Raw genomic sequence first — 16,039 nt, 5'->3', positions numbered from 1 at the left:
ATATATCAATATAAGTTGCAATTATCTTTTTAAAAAAAATAAAGCATTAGCTTATTGGGAAGAACCTTTTTCAAAACATGCAACTGGGGAAATGTTTTAGGATAATTTAACTAGTTCCTCCCCTCTTACGTTCAGGCATGTGGTTGGTTTGTCACACGGGCTTCAGCAAGATGGCTGCGCTTCTGTGGGCAAATCAGTAGTGTGCGCTGTAAAGCAGCGGTCCACATCACTGGAGCCACACAGCGCTTTTTCCCGTCTGCCAGTGGACCGAGCGGGACACGTCTGATAAGTGAGTGTTTCAGCGGTCATATAAATGCATTTGAACGAGATTTTGCGTTGATTCAGGGTTTATTCTTAAATGCAAAACGATTTTCCTCGTTGGTTTTTAGCGAATCGACCCAGGGTTTGCTCCTTCTGCCAGACTGGTTCTGTTTATTGTGCATGGTCGATTTGAACTGATCTCTGAACCGTGGGCCAGTGTTTTGATGAATCAAGGCGCCATGGTCGCAACATTTTTGGGGTGTCCTATGGTGCCCAAAATCCTTTTAGGTTTGGAGCTCACTGGATTTTGATAAAATTCAGAAAACCCATTCATATCACAAGAATAGCCAAGAGAGATGTTTGTGTGAGATTTCTATCATGTATATCTGTAGATGTGAAACGTTTTAATTGAAGCATGGAGCCGTGAACGCTGTGAAAACAAAAAGACACCTGGTTTGGCATGCGAGCACTCAGGCGCGTGTGTGCGCGCGCGTTCGAGAAAACTGTCCTGCACGCAGACAATACACCCTCTGTGTACGGCTGCGCAGCTGGACACAGCTGTGTGTCGTTCTGTCACTGTATATAATGTGCAGTACGTATTTCAACTTTTTAGCGCGCACTTAACGTACCCACTCAGATGAAAAAATACTGTAGTATTTCCTAAACTGTATAGCAATAATTACACTGTTAATGTATATATTTACTATGGTAAGGTCCAAAACACTATAATAGAATTTAAAATAGAAAATACTATCGTTTACTACAGTATTTTGTCATGTGGGCATGTTTAAGACTAAAATAACCTGCGTGTGTTGTGATGATCACTTTCACCGCTCTTTTTTTCAGAAACTGATAAACTATATAACATTGGCAGCCAATCAAAATCCATTCGAAATTTTAAAATGCACGCGCATTTAAAATGTGAGACTGCACGCGCGTCCTAGCACGTTATCGTCCTGGTGTGGACGCTATGTAGTCATCATCATTATAGTAATTGTTATTGGTGTGAATGGCCCTTTTCTGTCTCTAATCAGTCTGACGCCTCCATCTGTCTCTCTCTCATCCGTGATGCTCCGCGCGCACATATGGCCTTTGTTCTGGTGACTGAAGAGTCTGAATGGCTATTAATAGCGGCGGTGGGTTCTGCTCTCGGTCACTTCTCCACATGCACCTCCTCTAGTGCCTGTTTTATTTACTTTATCCCGCTCGCTTCATGGGACCAGAGGAAAGCTATCCAGGGGTATGATGCAATGTCAAGGTGACATCACTATGAGATGAGGTTACCATAGTTACGAGAGGTCTTCCTGTGGCAGTGTGTTTTTTTAAGATGCTGACTTTTGATTTGGACCTACAGTATCTAAATTATTCTTGTGCAGTATAGTGTGGAATGCATAGAAATATATTCATATATATGGTGTTTTATGTAGTAGTAAAACTGGTAGATCACTGCATTAGTGGCGCAAAGGTCATGGGTTCGATTACCAGGGAACACACATGCAAGTAAATATATAACTTGAATGCACTAAGTTAAAATTGACTGCCAGATGTAAAGGAAAATTGTCAAATTTTGCTCACCTTTGTCATTTAATATGTGACTCACTTTCTTTATTGGAGCACAAGCTGTGTTTATCTGAATCATGATAAGAACATGAAATGATATAGAGGCTGTAAAGCTTTAAAAATGAAAGTATTATGTTTGTATATGTGCTGTATATTTTAATTGTTTAATTCTTTAAAGTAACAGAGAACATAATGCTCCTAATATTTATCTATAAGAACAAAAGGAAATTTCTAAGAGATGCCATCATTTACCATCATTTAGTCACTCTCATGTTGTCCAAACCCACATGTCTGTATTTTCTCCATGGAAAACAAGCCGAAACATTTTGAACAATGCTTTTTTCCATACAGTCAAACTGTATAGTGACTCAATCTTTAGCATTCAGCCTACATCATCTTTCATGTCCTGTTAAAATGAATCATATTTAGAATGACAGAACCTTCATTTTGGGTAAACTATTTCTGTAGTTGCAAAATTACAAACATTTAAACAATGCAATTACGTATTATGGTGGTACTTCTTTAAACTAAAGTAAATATACGCGAAATCAACAAGAGGGGGATTTCATTGTTCAGAGGTGGTTTTTGAGGTTGATACTTTTGTTCCAGCTTCCACAGGGTAGAGGTGGTCAGGTTAAAGGGTACCTGTGACTAACCGCTGATAACTGTCTCGATATGACCCAGATCAAACAATCTCCTCTGCTTTTGTCAAATGTGGAGGTCCTCCATCACATCATCAGGGTGCCATCTCACTTACATGCTGAGGCAACTACGCTCATTTAAATGTTTAAATAACTGCCCTGTTTACCTCTGGTCCCATTTTAAAAAAGGCATGACATTTTTGACCTTTTATTTAAATTTGTTGAATAAGTAGACATTTTGTTAAGGGATGTAAATGAGTTTGCACAGTGGGAGGGATATTCAATTTGAGACTTTCAAAAGCTCATTACGAAGACCATGAATCTGTGTGTGTACTTGCAGGAAACAGGCATAGCAATTATCTTGTAGCAGGCCTAGAATTGGTATATAATAGATGGTTTTATAATTCGAAATGAATATTTATAGACTGAATTAAAGGCGCTTGTTAGCTTAATAAAGATGGATACAGAAAAATACAGACCTGACCCCTGAGCTAATTTCCACAAAGCTGTAGCCCTGTGTGTGTGTGTGTGTGTGTGTGTGTGTGTGTGTGTGTGTGTGTGTGTGTGTGTGTGTGTGTGTGTGTGTGTGTGTGTGTGTGTGTGTGTTTACTAGAGGAAGGATGGTGCTTATTAGTAATCACATAAAGAAGAAAATACAAAGGTGTATTGTTTTTAAGATGCTGATATATAAAAAAATAAGGTAATCTTCCATTGTAGTATGTTAGGGTTAGGGTTAGTCATTCGGTCCTTTTCTGACAGTAGTGGCATAGACTCACACATATATACAGTAGAGGCGACAGGCACAAATCATTTGCCTTGGGATGAAGTCACTGTTTTAGCCAGTCAGATAAAGGCACGGTTGAGACATCCTTGGGTGGTACAACGTGACAAGACGTTTTCTTGTAAATAAGCATCTTTGATCGGGCTCTTATGTTTATGTTCAGTAATTTCACTTTTATACCAATGAAAAGGTTAGTCAATTGATATGCCTTATTTTTTTACAAATGTCACTTATGTCATTTCAAAGATATTAAACAGATTTGTCTTTCACAGCAAAACCCCTTAATTACACACAAAAGTCTCCCAGTTACTCCATTCCGTGCACTTGGAGGACTTTCCTAAAAAAAAATCACTGTGGCGTTTAATGGATTCTGCCAACAAACCATTATTTCTAAATGGCCTGCCGGGATTAAGCAGATTGGAAACAAAAGTATTTGATGCGATAATACATGGCTAGAGCGTTCTGTCAATATCATTATCTCATTTTTGACAGTGGCGTTAAGCGAATTTTGCATCTGCAGCTCTTCATATGTTTTTCATTGGTTTTATAAACTGTTTGTTTTATACTGTGGCCTTCAAACTGCTATCTTATAAAAGGCATGTTCCCATTCTGGCATAATCTCCAGAGACAACTCCAACTAAGCCATTCAAAGATTAATTTCCCTGAAAATTAGAAACGCTGTAGCTCTTTTTGCATCGCTTGTTGTTTTGTTGGGCTGTTAAAAAGCATATTTGCATATCTAGATATTGAATATCAAGAGAGCGCACCAAGTTTGATGTGCTGGGAGATGTCTCGAATGATCTCTTGATCTCACTGTCATTGACTCTTGCATATGACTCATGAATGTAGGTTGGTAACCCAAAGGTTGTTTCAGGATAATCTATTCAGGTTAAAAAATTTCTCAACAATTTGGGCATGCAAATGTCAACTTTACAATAAAAAGTATGGTTTTAACCATACTGAAATATCAGATGTCAATATTTGATGCAGGGCTCAACATAAAGGACTGCCCGGTGGCCCGGGGCAAGCGTGAGAGACGTTCCGGCCAGTGCTTCACCCTCAGTCACTGAAATATATTTTCATCAATGTATATTATTTAACATCTTGGAAGCAGACATTTACTTTGCTAAAACGCAACGAAAGAAAAGATGCAACATTTTGTACAATTTTTTGTCAGTTTACAGGTAAAGCAGAAAAGTTGGAAGCCTTTTTTCATTGGAACATGTCTGTTGTATATGTATACAAATATTTTTGACTTTTGAATTATTTTTAAAGGAACAGTATGTAAGAAATATATATCAGTTAATCATAAAATTGCCCTAATATGTCACTAGACATTAAGAAATCATTTGTGTGATTGCAGTACCAGTTTTAGCCACAAGTTTTGTGATTGCAATATTAGGGGCTGTTTACGCTTGGTATTAAGATGTGTTTTCATCGATCGGATCACAAGTGGACGAGAGAGACACATTACGTTTACACCTGGTATTTAAATCCGTCTCTTTTGTCCACTTTCGACCGCTTCCGTCCTGAATACTGTGAGGTGGTGGTCTGTGAGTCGGTGGGCTGTCATTAAAACGCGAGTGGGAGTAATTATGAGTTTATATGGACGCAAACTAATATTATGTCAGAGTCCGCTGCTTGTTTAGCAAGTATACATGCTGCACAGTGTTTTGTACGTTTATATGTTGGAGCTTTCTCTGAATTTTCAGCGCAATTGATGAAATAGGATTGCGCAACTTTCATGCTTTCAAAACGAAACTACGGAGAACACCCGCAGTAGTTTTATCAATGAAAGGCTAAAAATAGCGCTGTTCACCGTATGTTCACCCCAGAAGTCAGAAAAGACGTAAAACTTGTGTTTAATACCTCAGATTAGATAAATGGGCGGAGAGAAGGCCGCGTGTGGCTGTTCGAACACATTCAACCACATTTGCGTTCCGATTGAAAGTGGTTTCGACTACCTCTGGATGTGGTTGAAAGTGGTCGAAAGTGGACCCGTTCAAAACTTTTTGAACACAGTTTACACCTGGCCAAGTGTAAACAGCCTCTTGGTTTTGCCCACAATCCTATATACTTTTCCTTTAAATGTGAGACGGGCCAGTATAAAAAATTATTTGTGTTGAGCCCTGGGATGGTTTAAATACTCATCCAAAGACTCTGTTAAAGTTTTAACACATTTTTTAAAATTACTTTCCATAGTTAAAGTCCCTGTAAAGTCAATCTTGAAAATTGTTTCTAAACACATTATAAATGTTAGAAATGTATTGCTGAAACACGGCACAAAGACTGTACACTAGTTATTACTGAATTATAGTGTTAGATCATCAAACAGTTTATCACCATTTTCTGAGTTCAGGATGTTTAGGCGACCTAAAACGGTGGCTTGATGACACACTTTAGCAACCGCACATGTCCCCGACCCTAACACAATGGCTAGAGCACATTTAATATCTGACTTTACCGGAATTTTAAAGCGCACCTATTTCATTGCTTAAAACTTTATTTTGTGTATTTGATATAATACAACGTGTTCGCGTGGTTTAAAACACATTATTTTCTACATAACACACATTTTTGTAGCTCCAGATTTCACTCTCTTTCTGAAACGCACAGACTTTAAAAAGCTCTGTATCCCTGATTGGCCAGCTAATCTGTACATTGTGATTGGTCTGAATACGTCTGACATCAGCCGAAAATGTGACGCTCCTTACCATGTTTGAAAGATTTGCGCACAATGCAATGCTAAAAGGAGTTAACATACAGGCTGTAAGTCCGAAGCGGGAGGAATTATGATGATGTCGGTCTTTTCTACATCACAAATCCCAGGAAGTAAACTGTTGCCTACAATCAGTGTGTTTGTTGTATCCAGGAAAAGACATTTATGTTGGAGACGATAACTCACATCATTGTTTACTTTGGGGGTACTAATACACACTTACACACCAAAGGAAATGTAAAATCGGGAATCAGAACTTTCAGGTCATTTTAGAATGGTCACATCCATAACGGAGAAATGTCATGTCCTTTCACTGTAAAAAAAAAAAGTATTGCTGGGTAATACTGGTATAAATGCCAGTTATTTACTGTAGATTTTACATTTGGTATTTACTGGCAACAGTTTGTTCAAAGTTAAATGAACATTAAACATTTTTCATCTTAATCTTCTACAGTAAGTTACTGGCAACCAGCTGCATAATTACAGCAATTTTTTTTACAGTATAGCGTTGTTTCTTCCTCATAAATGCACATACAAAAATTTAAATAAAATAAATATTAAATGTTCTTTTAAGTGCCATCCTTTCTTTATTTGTTTGGTACTATTGCTTTTGATTCGTGCCTTTTAATTCACAGAATTCCTAGAAAGTATGTTGTTTCCCAAAAACGTGTAATTTTTTGGCACATCTATAATGAATGCATGTTTCCCTCATCTTTAATAGAAAACTTGTAAATTATATATATAGATATTTGCCTGATGTTTTGGAAAATATACACCGATGTTTAAATATAACTGCGTGAAGTTATATTTCATGGTTTGACTGCAAATGTCACATAAATAAGACTGGAACTGCTCACTTCTTTTCTCATTCTCAGTCAGTTAGCGACCTTTAACCAAACCACTGTGTTTCAAGAACTTCTGTCTCTCTCTCTCTCTCTCTCTCTCTCTCTCTCTCTCTCTCTCTCTCTCTCTCTCTCTCTCTCTCTCTCTCTCTCTCTCTCTCTCTCTCTCTCTCTCTTTGGTTAGAGAGTAGTTCCCTACTTAAACAGTAGTGGTATTATTTCAACATCTCTCCACCCCCAAACTGCCACTCACCCTGCTTTTAACAGTAAGAACGAACGAAACTGAGAGAGAAAGAGAGCTTAGTCTTAAGATAGCCTAGACAACATTGAGAAGTTTACTGCGTGTGCTTTGGCATTGGATTCGGCAGGCTTGTCAATCTGATGGTCTGTTTAAACAGTGACGGAGGGCTTGATGCTACAGCCGTTGTGGGTAAGTAAATATTACGGCGAGGGGTGGCTGCCCTGTTTGCCCGGTCACAGGCGCAGATGAATGAATGTGTCTCTCTGGTACCTCGGAGCAGAGGTCCGGCGATCGTGACATCCCCATTGTGGATTCAAAGGACTGGTGCTTCTCATGATTCTCATGCTTTCCCGATTAGCCTGTTTTTCAAGGCGAGCGTGCGGTAGCTTTTAGACAGCTCTGAGCCCTGCGGCTTGTTTGAGGATGTGCACTTATTGCGTGTGTGTATATGTGTTCGTGTTGATTTGAAGAATAGGTGTGATAGCTGTGCTTTTTTGTGGCTGATGGTTAAAAAGTAGGTTATTAGTCACAAATTAGTCAATTATGTCTATTGTCATAAGTACTTTTGTTTAAGCAGGTGTTACGAAAGTACGTCTGTGTTTATGTCTGAACGACTAGAGAATGAAGGTGTTCATGTTTACGTTTACATGCATTTGGCAGATGTTTTACATGCAAAGCGAGTCAAGGTGCGCATATTATCAGTATTTGTGATCATTTGGAATCGAACCCATGACTTTGTGCACTGCTGCTAACACAATGCTTTACCAGTTCAGCTCTTAAGTTACTTAATCGAATGTCCTAGTGACACACATCTGGATAATGACGTCCAATGACACTCACATGACCTGTCTAGAAACACACACACACACATTTATATCAAGTCAGTGATCTGCGTGCACCGCTTTTGTGAAGCACAGACGTAAGCATTTTCTCTGTGTTAGAGTAAGTATACCAGACACAGGTGTCCAGATGGCTTTGTGTTTACATCTGTCATCATAAGAGGTGTGAAGAGACATTGCCTCTTAGGTAACCAAAGAGTTCCCGTAGCTCAGCTGGTAGAACCTTGTGCCAACGGTGGCAAAGGTCAGCGGTTTAAGTCCCGGGATCACATAAACAAAAGTGGATCTAAGGTCACACTGGAATTTTTTTTGCCACATGCATGTAAAAAAAAGTAGAAATGAACGTTGCATATTGAACTCAAACCCGTGTTAGTAGTGGCACAAGTGGTTAAAAAATTATGAATTTCGGGTGTTGCTGTTTTGAATAGATTGGACAAAAAATGCTCCAGGAAGATCTTGTTTGCTCAGGACTAGCAGCAGAGCTCAGACCTGTGTGTGTGCACAGGCACACTTTTCTCTCGCCTGTACACCTGGCGCTTTGTCCTGCACCCGTGCCGCTGAAGGCAGAGCTTTAGCTGTAAACACTGCCCCTCCTGTCAACTTCAAACAAGGAGAAGAGAGGAGGAGCCGCCGCCGGTTCTTTTTGATGTTCCTCTCCTCTGTTTTGTCCTCTTTTGCGTTCACAGGGTCTTTGAGTCCCATGTGAGATGGATGTTGTCATCTCGTTGCCACTGTTATACATGAAAGCCATTAAATTGCAGTAAAATTGCCAGATTACCTTGTCTAGTAAATGCACCACATCTGCTGCTCCTCACAGATGGTAACTACTTTTCCGCATTGATGTTTTTCCACATCAGCACCGAAATGGTGTTAAAATTCATTTATTTGCCAGAAAGTACCTTTTAAGCAGCTGTGTCGTTTTGTTGTTGTAGAAAGCATGTGGTAGATGCTTTTATCCAAAGCAATTTACAGTGCATTTAGTTTGGGGGATTGAACACATGCCATTTACGTTGCTAATGCGATGGTCTACCAATTGAACCATAGGAAGACCTTAGTTACTTAGGCATAACATAATGTCTAACTTTTTTAGTAGCATGTTAACAAGTTTCTTTAACTGTTCAGATGGTGGGAAGCTCTTTCATTCGATTCCATTTTCGAAATGCTGGCAAACCTGCTTTGGCCCTTTAAAGGCATTTCAACAAACAAGGCCTTGCATGAGCTTTAAGCATGAAAATGCTGAATTTGTTTCGAATGTCTATCCGTGTCTATCGGCCTTGGCTCTGGTTCAATTCGGAGACGTTCTGCAAAGGTCAGTCGTAAGTAATGAGTAAAACAAGGAATCCGCAAGGCTTCAGGCTTTGAGAGAAAGCATGTCTGGATCTGTTTTGACTCATCTCAGTTGTGTTTTCTTTTTCTGCTGTCTTTTGTGATCGGTAGTACGTAACAGCTATGCAGCAGAGTGTTAAAGGATTAGTCTACTCTTTTGCCATATTAAACTATGTTATTACCTCAACCTAGACAAATTAATACACACCTATCTTTTTTCAATGCGTGCACTGTACAGCGTGTTGTGAATGTGTTAGCATTTAGCCTAGCCCCATTCATTCCTATGGTACCAAACAGGGAAGCCACCAAACAGTTCCGTGTTTTCAACTATTTAAAGAGTTATACCAGTAAGTATGGTGCCACAAAATAAAACTTTTTTTGGTACTATAGGAATGAATGGGGCTAGGCTAAATGCTAACACATTCAAAACACGCTGTACAGTGCACGCATTGAAAAAAGATAGGTATGTATTAATTCGTCTAGGTTTAGGTAATAACATAGTTTAATATGGCAAAGGGTAGACTATTCCTTTAAGAAGCCAACCGTTTTGCCAGTCTGCTATGATGAGTTTTAATATGTTTTTGCCTTCTTGTTAAATATGTTTTCTCTCTCTCAGGTGAAATGGTGAGAGGGGGGTAGGAGTAAGGCCATGGGCTGCACCTCGGCTAAGCAGGTGTCGGCTGTGCCCACCGACGAAGAGGGCCGGAGCAAAGCCTACAGCAACGGAGACCTCTTCAGTGGTCAGTGTCACACACACACTATATCACAGCATTGTATGTTCAGTGGCGGCCAGTGACAACTTTTTTGAGGGCGCTCGATGCGAAGTTTGTTACAACATGTATCTAGTAGCCCATCATGCATGTGGTTGGTAATTTCATAATATGTGTTCTGCGCATCGAGAGATCCTATGTGCATCACGTGTCTTGTCAAAATAAGTGCCTGCTGCAGAATGGTCTAAAGGGTTTATGATGAAAGAGATGCTCGTGTTTGCCAGATACTCACATTTTATCATAAACGGTTTTGACGCATGTGCAGCAGGCACTTATTTTGACAAAACACAAGATGCACATGCTTCACATGACGCTTCAAACACATATTTTGAAAACACAACCAACACACATGACATTCCGAACACATATTTTGAATTAACACGCCCCTCGGATGATGAGCAGTCACCAGTCGCCACTGGAAGGTACACATTTGTGTGAAACAAGTAACCATTAAGATTATGAGACTTTTGCTTGGATTTCACAGTATGTTAAGTGAGATGTTTGGGATTTCTTTTTCGCTTACACTATTATGAATACCAACACACCAAACAGGTGTCTTTACGCTTTTAATAGCTAATTAAAAACCCACCAATCAGATCTAGAGCTTTTCTATGAACACCAGTCTGTCAAGTGGTAACACGGAGGGAAAGCAGGGCAGAGATCAGACTGATTTCCGTGGGAAGCCTTGGGAATCTCTATGGGCTTTTATTGATAGTTGAGCCAGTTGGTGTGCTTTTTAGTTTCAGTTTTGGCTACTCTCCCAGTACTATGAACTAATAGTATGTGCTTTGTGGTGAAGTCTACACTTGTAGATACCAGTCTACGATTGCTTAACTCTTCATACAGTACATTAAAATGCCTGTTGTTGTAGCTTTGTACCTTTTATACTTTGCAAATACTGTATTTATTGGATTTAATAGTAAACTAAAGCAAAAAAGAAAAAATGTACATGGATGCAAAGTACTTTGAAAGTCGATTAAAACTGTATCATTCAGGCACCACTGTCTTACAATTTAGTACTATTAGGAGGCACTGATTCGTATCTTGCATACTATGTAGGATGAGTGGGATGCTTTATTGAGTAATTTTTATTTGCGACATACAAAAAATATTTTTTGTATGTATGTACCTTACAAAAGCTGTTCAAAATTTATTCAAGTCTTTTTTCATTCCTATGTGAAAGCTAAATGTAATATTTTGGTGTGGTTAACAGGCTCTATCAGTATCATTTGCAGTCAGGTTTGTATTGTTATTGAGTTAGATGGGAGATCTGATATGAGATTGTCTGGATAAAATAGATGTTTGTTGCTAAAAAAGGGATACGATAAAGAGAAATATATCACACAAGGGCACATCTGGAACTCACAATCACATCTATGGGTGCTCCAGAAGGGGAGCAAAATAATGTTCAAAAATACTTTTTATTTACTTTTTAGAAATCATTGAAGATTTAACTAAACTTTAAGCAGAACAGAAACGTATCAACAGTCACAGAGACGGTTCAAGTTGTTCATTTATGCCCAAGCTGTGAGAAACGTTTTAAATGTTTTGAGAAAGTGAATTCATTCCGGGAATTCTTGGATGCATCTTTCCAGGGACTCATTCTGATCCATTTGCCTATGTACAGACTGGCAGCTACATCTGTGCCAACAAGCGTGTGTGTGTGTGTGTGTGTGTTAGAGAGGATAACATTATCAGCTGGAGTGAGTGACTCATTGTTGCGAGTGTGTGTTGTGTAAGTTTCATGTGTGTGTGTGTGAGAGAGGCTGCAAATATGTTTTAAAGGGTTTGGATAACAGCAACACTTTGTGCACGATGTGTGAGATTACGTAAGATTTAAGAATGAGGGGTAAAACGTCAAAAAATCCACAGATAACCCCCAGTGACCACCCACCCACCTTCTCTCTGTCTCTTTCTCTTCCTTCCATGTTCTTTTCTCTGTCTCTAAGGGTTCAGAGCATGTGAGATGGAGGGGAACGGTCGAGTGAATGACGTGGGATCATAGGCTCTCCTTTTCCCTCCCCTGACATTTTTCCCTCCCTTTTGCATATCTGTCGTTCTTCTCAGGGCCACACTTTCCTCATTTCCTTCCTTTCTTTACAGGGCCGTCTCCATTCCAGTTCTTTGACTCCTTTCCACACCCTCCCATTTACCCGAGCTGTTCTTATGCACTGTTTCCTACCTTTTACAATCTCTTTGGCTTTGTTTGGCATAGCATATGGGTAAGATGTATGACACCATTAATTGTGATGTGAACATATACAGTACTGTGCAAAAGTCTTAGGCCACCACCATCAGACTTGTTGTTTTAGAAGTTTTAATGTCCATCCATATTTATTTTTCAATCTATTTTATTAAGAAACATTTTATTTCCCTGTCATTACATATGGGGGAAGTGTTTTAAAAACATTAAGGTGTGTAAAAATAGCAGCCGAACGAACACATATATGTTTGAGCCACAAAAGTGCTAAAGATGATACACATAAATGACAATCCGTATAGTAAATTAGAAACAAAACTTTAAACTCGACGTGACTAAATTACCGTGTACAATACAGTAAGCAGGCATCAGAATCTAAATTGCGGCTGGTAAGTCCTTCCTTATCACTAACTTTGTAGTGATTTTGTCGTATTGTTAAGTGTTGCAACTTTATTAATCGTTTAATGTTTTTATTAAATTAAAAAACACGTGTTTAGACACGGATGTTACAACAGGACATCTCTTAAAGCAGTAGTGAAACGCAGTAACATTATCTTAAATAAAGTAAAATGTTTTACTTACTGTGTATACTGCTGTGTCATTTTTGTCAGATCCAGTATTAGTGGTGGTTTTAATCACAGTCTCTCTGCAAATCCAGCATTGACTTGTGGCTTCTTTGAATGAATCCGTGGTACACAAAGTAAACAAACACTCCCCACGTGAGCTGGAACTTCTTGAAAAACAAATTTTAACCACACATTCCTAATGTAGGGCCCTATAAAATCCGTTTTATTTTTTCCCAAATTCCGTTTTATTTTTCCCAAATTCCGTTTTCTCCGTTTAAATTTTTGCAAATTCCATTTTATCCGTTTAAATTTTTGGCAATTATATTTTTTTACCCTTTACTGTTATTTTAGTCATAAAAAGAGTGTGCCTTTAATGTTAATGATTAAAATGTAAATGATTTGGGGAAAAACTGGATACTGGATTACTTAATGACTATAAACGACGCATTTACACACGCGCGCGCGCACACACAACTCAATTCAATGCATTGTTTAGTGTTGTTGCCGGAGGCTACAACAAGGTGTCAAAGCAGTGGTGCCTTCAGAAGTGCCTTAAACACATCAATCCAGCGGAACGCGATCCATATTTTATACACAATCGCTTGAAATGCATATAACTTTACAAACATACACAGGATAGTGATCTGACTTAGGACAGCATGAGCACGCAGCTCTTTGCACGTACGAGCGAAAGAGAGACAGAGAGCTGCGCCATGATGCAGATGATTATATTTTAAATGCGAGGGATAGTTAAATTGCCTCAGCTCGCTTGAAATGCATAAAACTGAACAAATACATGAGGATTTGTGTTCGGATTCGGACAGATGCATGAGCGCGTGCACGTGTGAGAGGTGCAGTGAGACAGACATGGATGAAAGAGTACATGTTACTTTGCGCTCAACGTGAACAGAGTGTTGACAAAACTTACAAAATAACAGTTCTCCGGTCACATAAAAGTCATTTGAGACCTGCTCGCAACTAAGTGCTTAGCGTCGAATTTCTTAATTTTTTCGCTGACGAAAGCAGAGTCATGGAGAGCCGCTTCGCCATGGTTTCAGTGTTTTGGAGGGGTTCTGAAACGACGGGAGGGGGCGTGTCGCCCAGATTTACTTCCCCGGTCTGCATTTCCCCTAGACATACGTTCATCTCCTACTCAAAAACGTAATTTTATTCAAAATATGTAAAATTCCGCGTTAATACTAGATTCCGTGTTAATTAGCCAATTCCCCGATTCCGTCCGCGATTCCGTGATCGCGGAAATTATAGGGCCCTACTAATGTTATGTTAAGGAATACAGCGTCTGTGTTGTTCCCAGATGGTTCTTCCACAACCGAAGACTCCATTTCCATGGTTACTCATAACAGATCACGGCGTCAAAATAAAAGTCTCTCAGGAAAAATGTATTTAAAAGTCATTTTGGTTACATTTGGCAATGTTTAAAGACATGTTTACTGATTGTTGAGAAACTGCATGGTTTGCTTTGCCCCTGGCCCACACACGTCACGCAAATTTGTGGGCGGGGCTGCAAAAGTGGTTGTTGTGTTTGGGTTTGGGACGGTGTTTCAATTCTACTCTGACATCATATTTCGGCACATTCCTGAACCAACCGTTTTCTTGGCCTGGTGCCGAAAACTGTTATATTTCAGTAAAGAGGATGTTCTTCCTTATTTAACAAATTATCAAGTTAAAATGTATTGCTTGATTCACCGCACCTTTAAGTCACTTTGGATAAAAGTGTCTGTCAAATGCATAAATGGAAATGTAAGTTTGGTCTCCAAATGCAAGAATTATGGTTAGCAATACTTGTAATATTACAAATGCCGTGACAGAATGTTTTAAAGGGGACAGAGAATGAAAAACCATTTTTACCTTGTCTTTGTTGAATAATGGTAGTCTACCCACATTCACAAACATACAAAAAGTGTTAGACATCTCAGTCTCATAGAAATTCCTCTTTAAGAAATGTCAGCCAGAAAACGGCCCCAATTTGAAAAACTGATGCTTATGACATCACAGGCATCTAACTGCCCCTACACTTTAAAATAATTGGCTAAATTTTTTAAGTGTAGCAAAGTCAGCCAATCAGTAATGAGATTGCAAGTTAAGCCAGTAGGGGGAGCCAAATAGGTGCAAAACCACTTGTTTAAAATCCCCCACCCTAATAGAGCTATCTGAGAGAGAAGCTTCCTAAAAACCTAAGGCATTATAGACCCAAACAAATTTTTTTTGTCTACATGTCACATTACAGAACAAGGATAAATACCCCGTTCAATCATTCTATGTCACCTTTAAAATAAAATGTTTTTACTGCATTCAAACGTTCTGTTTGGCTTATGTGCAAATATTAAAATATTCTCTGGGATAATGATAATGTGCATCAAAATTGCCTTTTGGAAAGTATTTGCGTTAATTTTTACATTTGAAATGTAAATCGTTCATGTTCTCAGAAATCCAGCTTACCCACTCACCCAAGGTGTGTTTATTTTGGACCATTTATTTTTCTTTGTCCTAATTACTGTAGTTTGTATATGCCACAGCAAGTATATTAGATCTGATCCCAGTCTCTATTTCTCCGTGCTACGCTGTATTTTCTCCTCTTTTGTGGATCGAGTTTCAGGTCCTATTCAGTTTGTGTGTGACTTACAGGGTCGTGTGACATCTGTAAAATAATGTAAAGAATAATCCTAAATGAATGCACAACTAAATCGGATTGAGTATTACATTTACCACATAGCAAGAGAACTAATGATGCTCTGACCTGATTGTTGCTGATTATTACAAACACCCCCATCTCTTCTGTCTGTCAGACTATTTTTTGGTGTCTCTTGGTCTTGTTTCCTCTCTCACTGCTGACAACCCAATGTCCTTCTTTGTGTTGCCCTTCCCAACTGTCAGTCTAACCATTCTATCAATAGAACACAGTCTCTCTCTCTTCTCTCTCTCTCTCTCTCTCTCTCTCTCTCTCTCTCTCTCTCTTCTCTCTCTCTCTCTCTCTCTCTCTCTCTCTCTCTCTCTCTCTCTCTCTCTCTCTCTCTCTCTCTCTCTCTCTCTCTCTCTCTCTCTCTCTCTCTCTCTCTCTCTCTCTCTCTCTCTCTCTCTCTCTCTATGTGGTACTGTGAGATCTCACCCTGACTTGATTAGTGCCAACAGACTGTTTACTAGTCAAACTGTGTCAGTATTTGGGCATTGAGTGCTTATGTGTCTTCAGGACTTAGTCAAACCACACACACACACACTGTCTCCTACACATACAATGACAGGAAGGGCCGAACTGCCCTAAAACAAACAAGCAG

The 16,039-nt window shown here is 39.2% G+C and overlaps 1 protein-coding gene across 2 annotated transcripts in view; it reads left to right on the top strand.

Moving 5' to 3' along the window:
- Nucleotides 1–135: 135 nt before the first annotated feature.
- LOC135729247 (uncharacterized protein C1orf21 homolog) overlaps nucleotides 136–16,039 on the top strand; it is a 33,333-nt gene continuing 17,429 nt past the window's right edge. Inside the window, exons 1-2 of one of the 2 annotated variants that reach the window (XM_065246759.1) lie at nucleotides 136–289; nucleotides 9,827–9,950. In XM_065246759.1, coding sequence (XP_065102831.1) covers nucleotides 9,860–9,950 — 91 coding nt within the window. In that variant the 5' untranslated portion in view covers nucleotides 136–289; nucleotides 9,827–9,859. Of the gene's footprint in view, nucleotides 290–7,019; nucleotides 7,235–9,826; nucleotides 9,951–16,039 lie in introns of those variants that run through there. The other variant, XM_065246760.1, reaches the window with a different exon arrangement.

The sequence above is a fragment of the Paramisgurnus dabryanus genome, chromosome 11 (assembly GCF_030506205.2).
Source record: "Paramisgurnus dabryanus chromosome 11, PD_genome_1.1, whole genome shotgun sequence".
Taxonomy (NCBI): Eukaryota; Metazoa; Chordata; class Actinopteri; order Cypriniformes; family Cobitidae; genus Paramisgurnus; species Paramisgurnus dabryanus.
Note: the sequence above shows the minus strand (reverse complement) of the source record. Positions and strands in the feature narration are given on the sequence as shown.